Raw genomic sequence first — 9,246 nt, 5'->3', positions numbered from 1 at the left:
GCAGCTAATGGCACCGTTTAACGTGTATGCACCCACTTCGATGATTGGTGGTACATCTCCATCGCGACGACTAACGTCCATGTTAAATGATAAAACAAACCTGTAGCTGTAGTAGTTAACGGTGAAAGCGTAATCAAAGAACGAGGTGTGATAGCCAGAAGAGCGTCGCATATTGGACGCAGAACTTGGTCGCCATCCCGCGGCATGTTACAGTGTGATTGAACACCACGGTCGGACTAGAGGGAAGCGCAAAGCGCGTCGTGCTGCCCCGGTAGCCCGGCCGCGATTTTTCTCGGGGTGAGCGCGTGAGCGGGGAACGCGGTGTTGCAGCCAGGATCAGCGTGATGCTATGAGCGAGGCCGACGCTTTCGACGCTTGGGTTAATGTGGCCACCTCGCGGTGTGTTAAGGCATTGAAAAATTGAACTTCTATTGAAAACGCGCCGAATGGGACGGACGTGTAACGCGGTGCAGGTGCTAATCGCAGAGGCCATAGTAATGACGAATTACTTTACCTTACCTCTCGCAGAGGGCAACACCACCCCGCCAACCGGGAGAGTGGTAGATATAGAAGGCGCGTTTTTAAAGCCTCTAGAGTCTGTGACCGTGGTGCAGTGGATGGCGCGCCCGGCATCTGTTGTTGAGGGCCGAGCGGTCGTGGGTTCAATGCCCGGTGACGGAACCTTTTCTTTGCCATCTGATCGTGTAAAATTTTTCGACGTCATTTCCGTGACGGAAATACGCCAGTGAAGTCTTGGTGGACCCCGGCATAAAACACTTTCGTGTTAAAAGATACAGACCTTACTTCGCAGCTCCTGAGGGCATACAACCCTTTCTCAAACAAAGCATTGGAATGAATGTCTCCCGCTCCTCGGGTCACAATAAAATCTCCCTTCCACTCTCGGGAGCGTGACGACTATCAATTTGGGCTTTTATCGTCGCACTGAACAAAGCAATGCTCACTTCTAAGAACGTCCTTCCAAGGTCATTTAACTCCCACTGCGCCGTTGGATGTACCGTGTGGGACGATCGAGTGCCAAGCTCTGCTGAAAGGCCTCATTGGGCACTGTCAGGAGTCTCCTTCCGACCAGCTAGGAGCCTTCGAGGCAGCTCTGAGGAAAGACGTACGGCGATGTTGGGAGATAACAAGTAAAGAGATGTTCACCTGAATACATATTGGTAGCGGGTGCCTCTTCCAGCGGGCCGAAGCCCGGCTTAAGTGTCTTTCGGATGATTGCTAGTGATCGACGCAGCATGCATTGGCTGCATCATAAGCAACTCATGTTGATTTTTAAGTACCATTTGTTATTTCTTTTGACTGACGGACTTGCCTTTGTAATATTTGGTTCATATTTTGAGAACTACTGTTTAAAATATGAGTATACTTGTATTTTCATGTTTGTTATTGTACTGATGTAATTTGTATTGTAATACCCACTTTGTTGTTGTGAAGCCTTACAACCCAATCTGTAACGGTCGTATGGCCAAGAGTATTGTGAATAAAAAAAAATATTGTTCACTTCATTTGTCCAATTAGATAACAGTCTCAACACGACGCCCCGAAGGGAAGAACTATGGGACCACCTCCGTTCCACCCCCGGAAAAGGGCGAAACGAGCCCGTCAGATCCCCCAAACAACCAAATAACTGCACCAAGAATTTCCAGGTGAATTACTCGATGGAGCCGATCGTAGTGGCGGCGACAATTCGACATCGCCGAGGTCATCCCAGACGTATGGTGTCCGATCCCTGCAGCTGGAGACGTAGCCCAAGAAAGGGCTGAGCGTGTCATCAGTGCGAGCCCCCTGCTCTGGCTCGCTTCAGCTCAGTCACAAAGCTTTTCTGTTAATATTTCGGAAGAATTTTTGTTTTATATAGCCACTGGTACGTGGTGACTTGTGTTGCCCTCTTTTGGACCTCCTTTCTTGCTGCGGCTGTAATGGCCACGCTTATTAATGACCACGACCTTCTACTTAGAGACTAGCGGTTTGGGCTTGTTGGTTTTCCAGTGTTGCTAAAGTGACATAGCGCGAAGCAGTATGGGGAATACATGAACAAAGAAGACGAGCGCTTACTTACAAATGAATGTTTAATGTTTCCTACAGATATCGGAAAAGCAGAAAGAAGAATGAACAAAACAAGGAATGCGAAATGCAACTTAGGTGGCTTTGCGGAAGGGGGGATCACCCAATCGCCCCCCCCCCCCCCCCGCCCCCTTGGATCCGCCACTGATCCGAAGGCGAGGGATCGTTTTATGTCTTGCGCCTGGACTATGCCTGTGTCCACCAAAGAGATTGCACGCGCTACAGCACGTGATCCGGTGCTCAGTAAAGTGCTCCAGCTTACAAGCATAGGCTGGCCATTGCACTTGCGAGATGTGAGTTTAAAACCATTTTTCGACCGACATTTGCAGATCAGCGCGCATCAAGGGTGCCTCATGTATGACCTGAGGGTTGTTATCCCGTCCCCCTTTCGGGTACCCGTGCTCGAAGAACTGCACCTAGGCCATCCCGGTATTGTGCGGAGTAAGGAGTTAGCTCGCAGCTACGTGTGGTGGCCGTCAGTTGATGCAGATTTAGAGAAAAAGGTACGAAGTCGCCAAGCCTGCCAGGAACAACGGAATGATCCATGTAAGGCACCTCTGCATCCTTGGGCATGGCCGACCGCACCGTGGAGGCGAATTCACTTGGACTTCGCGGGACCTTTTCGGGGAACTATGTTTTTGGTGGTGGTAGATGCCCACTCAAAGTGGCCGGAAGTGTTCATTATGCGAAGCACAACGTCCGAGCGTACTCTTGCCTGCTTGCTTGAGCGTTACTGCAGATTCGGAGTGCCGGAGACGGTGGTGTCCGACCAGAGGCGTAGCCAGAAATTTTTTTCGGGAGGGGGGCGTTCAACCATACTTTCTGTATGTTCGTGCGTGCGTTTGTATGTGTGTGTGTATATATACGCAAGCAAAACTGAAAAATTTCGGGGGGGGGGGGGAGTTTGAACCCCCCCAACCACCCCCCTTGTCCGACACGCCCCTGTGTCCTACAATGGACCACAACTGGTGTCCGAAGAGTTCAAGGCATTTATGCGGGACGTCGGAGCCAGACATGTCGTGAGCGCGCCTTATCATCTAAGCACAAATGGCCTGGCGGAGCGGTTCGTGCAAACGTTGAAGTCTGCTCTGCGCAAGTCACCGCCCGGTGAGTCTGTCGAAGAAACACTTCAGAACTTTTTATTGTCATACCGAAATACGCCTCATCCTACGACTGGAGAAGCTCCAGTTAACCTGTTGATAGGTAGGAGATTGCGCACCAGGCTGGATGCCATGAAGCCTACAGTGGAGTGAAAGGTGATGCACAGTCAATTCACCCAAATGCAGCAGCGGAAGAGCAGCAGAGACTGTTTTTGTATTAATGACAGTGTTCTAGTTCGCAATTACAGAGGCTCACCCAAGTGGGTTCGTGGAACTGTGCTAAAGAAGACTGGACCAGTCTCATATAATGTCACAGTAACTACACCCCAAGGCAAGCTCATCTGGCGCCGACATCTCGACCAGCTGCTGGCAGGCGCGGGCACTGTGGCGACACTAAGGGCATCCGACCGAGACCTCACGGAGGGGTTCCTGGCCCTCCCTGAAAGCCAGGCTGGTGACCAGACAACGTCAGAAGAGCTGGTGCCCGTGGAGTCTGGACCTCCAGCGCCCGCTCCTCCATCGGAGACACCAGTACCGTAAAAGCGCTACCCGTCAAGACAACGCCGTCCACCTGATCGATACGAAGCCAGTTTTTAAATATTGTATAAGGATACAAATTCACCCTCTAAATAAAAGGGGAGAAGTGTTATGTTATCATCGCCGATAGAGCGATAACAGCAGCTCGACTACCGCGGCCGTTCATTATATAAACCCAATCATGCGGCCACCAAGCCGCATTCCACTACGCGCTGGCCTGGAATAAACCACGTTCAGTTCTGTTTCCGCATTCTTCCTTCGGCGGCGGTTTCCACCCCCGACGAAACACAACAGTAAGTTATACAAGTGCACTCGGGAGATGCCCATTAACCTATATTCATAATTTTTGTGAAGTAGCGAAGCACGCACTATGCCTTATTTCTCGTCATTCTGTGGAGAACCGTGGTATCCCCAACACACCTGTAAGGTATTATGTGCACTTTGTTGATGCTGTGCCTGATGGCAATGAAGAATTATGGCTGACCCTTTGAAATGGGCTGGAAGCATTCAACGACCCACTCGTTGCGCTATTCGCATTGTGTGACGCCTGGTTGCAAATTTCGCGTTGTGTGACGTCCATAGGCGTGCACACCGGATGGGGGGGCAGGGCAGAGGGGCGGCCCCCCCTAGTCACTTAAGAAGGGGAAGGGGGTGCGCGAAGTCTGCCCCATACATTGGCTTAGTAGGGAGGGGGGGGGGGGCGGTGCGATGAAACATTGCCCTCCCCTGATGAGGAACCCTGCGCATATATGCTAATAGCAACCAGGCGAACGCCAGGTTGTTATTTTACTCTTCTACCACGCTATATTACATAAGTTAAATGTGGTTCCTTCCCGAGATGAAGCCTGTATAGGGTCTTTTTGCAAAGGAGGTTCAAGCACGGGCGTAGCTCTCTGTTAGAATACTGGGCTGTCACGCAGAGGGCCCGGGTTCAAATCCCATTCCATCCTGGATATTTTACAGCGAAAGCTGTTATGAGATCATTTCAACGGCCGTTCTTGGTGGCATAGTTGTCCGTCGCCGCCGCCGCCGGTGTCCGTAACCACTATCGCTCGAAATAAGAAAAAAAAAACGAAATAAGAAAAAGGAACGGGGTTCGAACCTGGGCCTCCTGCGTGGGAGCCCAGTGTTGTACCTCAGAGCCATGCCGGTGGTTGGAACTACCTTGCAAAACGACGCTATACAGGCTTCATGTCCAGAAGGAACCACATTAACATATGTAATTTAGTGTGGTAGAAGAGTGAAATAACCACGCACCACACAACGCGAATTCGGTAACCAGGCGTCACACGATGCGAATTGCGCAACGAGTGGGCTGTTGGATGTTTCCAATCCATTACAAGGGGCTCTGCAATAATTCTTCATCGTCATCAGGCACAACACCAACAAAGTGCGCATAATGCCTTACATGTTTTTAGCGGGTACCACGGCTCTCTGTTGAATGACGAATAATGGCATAGTGGCTGCTTCCCTACTTCACAGAAATTATTATTTATAGCGTAGTGGGTTCCTCGCAAGTGCACTTGCATTGGTTGCCAAGAAAGCCCATGAGGCCATCATCCATTTCCTCAGGGTCTCAATAAAGTTCTTCCCCTCTCTCTCTGTCTCTCTTTCTCACGTCAATGTATGTTATATTGCATGGTGGGAGAGTTAAATAGCGACCGGGTGTCACACAATGCGAATTACGTAACTGGTGAGCCGTTTAAAGCTTCCAACCCATTACAAAGGGCTGAGCCACAATTCTTCATCGTCATCAGTCGTCACGTAAACAAAGTGCACATAATGCCTTACATATGTGTAGCTGGAACCTCGCTTCTGCGCACAATGACGAATAATGGCGTTGTAGGTTCTTCCCAATTTCACAAATATTGTGATTTATGGCGTAGTGGGTACCTTGCTAGTGTACTTGTATTAGTTGCCCCAAGAGAGTTTACAACGGGCTCTAGAAATGCCGCTCTTCCAGCTTTCGCTGTGACTGTGCTGCGCTTTCCGCGCAGGCCTGGCATTTTTTTGATATCTGCTTTTGGTTAAGTCTAGAAAACGCACTTTTGAAGACCATTTTTGTCTGTAATGTCTTTTAAAGAGATATTTCAAGACGTTTGCTGTATCCCAAACCAACTTCAAAGTTTTAAAAACGTCTGGTTTTTGACGTCTAGAAGACCCACTTTATAAGACGTTTTCTTGCCGAGCAACGCGGATCGCGCGCCATTTGGTCCATGCATGCATGGGCATGCATGGACCACCGTGAATTTAAATTTGAACTCGAGCCTGCGCACGTCATCTCTCATTGCGGTAAAGAAAGTAACGGGCAAAAGGATAAAGGCATGTGGCCTCGACATTGCATCAGCAATCATGAAGACTTCAAAGTTCTTTAACCAGTAAACTATACGTAATTTACTGTAATTTACTCGCAGCGATAACCGTCTAACTTCCTCACGAAGGTCTTAGTGCTGACTGTATCCACCTGCGCGGCTGTTGCTTCTGCATTGTCAATTAAGCTCGCGAAGTTCGCATGGGCGGTCGCTCTCGCCGGTCATGCCCTCTTTTGCTATATTTCGTGCTTGTGATTCATGGATGCTATAAACGCAGCTGTGAAGAAACAATACTTCGCTGCGTGTCAAACTTGTGGACCCCAATGCAAGTATCTCTCTGTCGAGCGACTGTTACGCTGATGGACGGTTAAGCTAGTCCCGTAAGATATCCCGCGGAAAAATGCACTCATCAGTTTGCTCGCAGGACGCCCTCGCAATTTCCTTTCTTCTATGCTACTGGGACCGACATGGTTACGTTGATGTGCGATTAGTTTTCTTTGGATTTCCGGATTCTGTAAACCACGGGCTTCTATCATTTTTGAAGGTAAGTCAATTTTTATTGCATTTGCGCTCAGTATTTGAGAACTATGACAAATAAAAAAGCATGTTCCATTTCATCACGGGTTGCATCTGCGACATGTTTTAGCAGTACGTGACTGCGGAATTTATTCAGCATACATGATAAAGCTGTCCAAACGCAAATGCAGGTCATGGTTTCTGTTCATGTTCGAACGAACATGAACGGAAACTATATTTATATTTGTGAACCTATTTTCGTGAAATGACTGTTGTCTCTTGGCCGCTTGATGAGGTAGTTTCAAGATATACATTAGCTTAAGCTACGTGTGCGACATAATAGGCAGCTTTACGATAGGGCCCGCAAAGATAGCGTTCTTTGGGCGCATATGCTATTTCCGCCACTTAACGTGAGTACGCAAGAGGATGGCGTGCGACACATGCGCAGTAGCCAGTTTTACAAAAGGATACGCAAAGATATCGTTTGTTGCGTACGTAGCGTAAATGTATGCGCAGTGGCGACCATAGTCGTGCGCAGGGTTCCCCTTCAGGGGAGGCGAAGGTTTGTCGCAGCGCCCCCCCTCCCAGTTATGTCAATGTATGGCGCTGACACTGCGCCTCCCGTGTCTCAGCGCCTCCCCCCCTCCCCGCCCTCCCCCCCATTATGTCGATGTCTGGGGCTGTCTTTACGCACCCCCCTCTTAGGTGAATAGGGGGGGCGGCCGCCCCGCCTGCCGCCACCCGCCCCCCCCCCCACCCCCCCCACCCGTGCGCACGCCTACGGTGGCGACGAACGCTAACGCAAAGCTTTGCGCACCCAATTCCTAAACTGCATAGTTGGAAGTTACAGCGTGTGTCATCTGTTTTATTGTCACTGAAGTTTGTGGATGAGAGAATCTTTGCAGCGACAGCGTACTGGTTCATGGTTTCTTCCATGGTACTATCTGCATGTAACGAGAGGCTGGACAAGCTTTTCTGTTTCGAATTTCTGGGGCATGAGAGTCAAAGACGCGTTTCACGAGGAGGAGTTCGCCATTTTTTCTGAGTGCTGCGATTTCTCAGTGCTGCCTTGACTACCTCAATGCGCTTTCGGACTTGTGATTTATGTTTCCCCTTCTCTGTTAACCTCTTCCTTTCTTTGTAAAGCCGGCAGCTCTTAGCAGAACCAAAAGGTTCTCTTGCGCGTCTCTTGTGCCTGGTTAAATATAACATGCTCCCTTTCTGTCGCCGTGCGGTGGTATCGAGTTTTCAACTTCTCACACCGTCCTATTTTAGGTGTTATGCATGTAATGAAATGATATTTTCTCCTATTTATTGCAGGCGGTGCTCGCCCTAGTTGATTAGAAACAAAGGCTACGCGAACTAAATTATGACATGCTTCTTTTTGATGGGGTGACTGGCAGGTCTTAGTACGAAATAAGATGGATGTCAAGAGATTTGCATTTTTCTCTTTTCCTTGGCAACTTGAAAAAGAAGGTCATAATTTATAAAGCAGTTGAATTTCTTTTGAGCGTCTGTGTTTGTTGACATCTTCAAGAAATCGCTCTAGGGCTATTGTGCTAAAATATGTTTGACGTGGAACGCTGCGCCCCATGCTGCTAATGGCACAACAACTTCCATGCCATTTGTAGTGTTCTTAGCAGACTTCCGGAAGTGCCTAGTGATTTCCATTAAGCACCTATCATGAAGTCGTGTTCAGACTGCTTTGCCACGCATTGTGATATTTTGACACTGAGCAATGTGATGTAGGAAGTGCAATACCGTGACCTGCCTCTGACAATCCTGAGTTTATAGCTGTGTGCTTATCGAGTAAAGAGATGGGGAGAGCCACACTTTCTTTTGCTGATGCGTCTTATGATTATATCTGTTCTTTTAGCCTGGTATTTTTTAACACTGGGCATCATAAAACAAAGTAGATTTTTTGATCAGGCTGGTATTTCCATATTCCTAAATTTTATTTATTCCTTTTCTTTCATTCACACGTTTGGTAGTTTTCTTACAGAAAACCAAAGGGGTAAGTGGCCCATTCATTGCAATTTTTGTGGTCCTTTCCGTTAGTTTTATGTTCAGACATTTTGTTTTTGTGCTACAATTGGTTTAGTCGTGCTTTTTGTTATATGTTGCTGTAATTTACAGCGTTCATATCTTCTGCTAGCCATGACACATTTAAAGTTAACTCTGTGCTCTCTAGGGATGTCAGACCACAATTTCTGTGATCAGTTTTGTACGCTGCATTTCGAAGCCTGAAACCGTTACTTCTTTAGTGGGCGCAGTTTGAAGCATGGATGCTGCATCCACAAATATTTTTTTCAGCTAACGTCTAAAATAGTGCCTTTTGTTCCGAACGTCTAGTCTTACTCCTGTTGTGATGCCAGAATTCTTTGCCAACATTTTTTCAGTGAGAAGTGCTTCAACAGAGGCATGTTGTGAGAAAGTTTCTAAAAGTTCCATTTTTTACGCAATACACTTTAGCAACAGCGATTTTGCAAGCCATTTACGTAATTTTCTAATACGTATTCTTGGCTAAACGGGCCAGATACTACTTCGCAGTTTTGTTTTTTTATTAGTGTTTTCAACACATTGGAGTCGATTTACACTAACTGTTGTCTTAAGTAGCGTTACTGAACGATTGTTTTGAAACGAAGGAAGACACACACCAAGTGCTTGATGCATGCCTCCTTTCCTGCTTACAATGCTGT

At 48.0% G+C, this 9,246-nt stretch overlaps 1 protein-coding gene across 1 annotated transcript; it reads left to right on the top strand.

The window, feature by feature from the left end:
• Positions 1-2,435: 2,435 nt before the first annotated feature.
• Positions 2,436-3,722, top strand: LOC119385328 (uncharacterized). Its single transcript, XM_049413950.1, has 2 exons — positions 2,436-2,557; positions 3,431-3,722. The coding sequence occupies exons 1-2, from the start codon at positions 2,436-2,438 to the stop codon at positions 3,720-3,722; spliced, it is 414 nt and encodes a 137-aa protein (XP_049269907.1).
• The last annotated feature ends 5,524 nt before the right edge of the window (positions 3,723-9,246 follow it).

This window comes from Rhipicephalus sanguineus, chromosome 3 (assembly GCF_013339695.2).
Source record: "Rhipicephalus sanguineus isolate Rsan-2018 chromosome 3, BIME_Rsan_1.4, whole genome shotgun sequence".
NCBI classification, from domain to species: Eukaryota; Metazoa; Arthropoda; class Arachnida; order Ixodida; family Ixodidae; genus Rhipicephalus; species Rhipicephalus sanguineus.
Note: the sequence above shows the minus strand (reverse complement) of the source record. Positions and strands in the feature narration are given on the sequence as shown.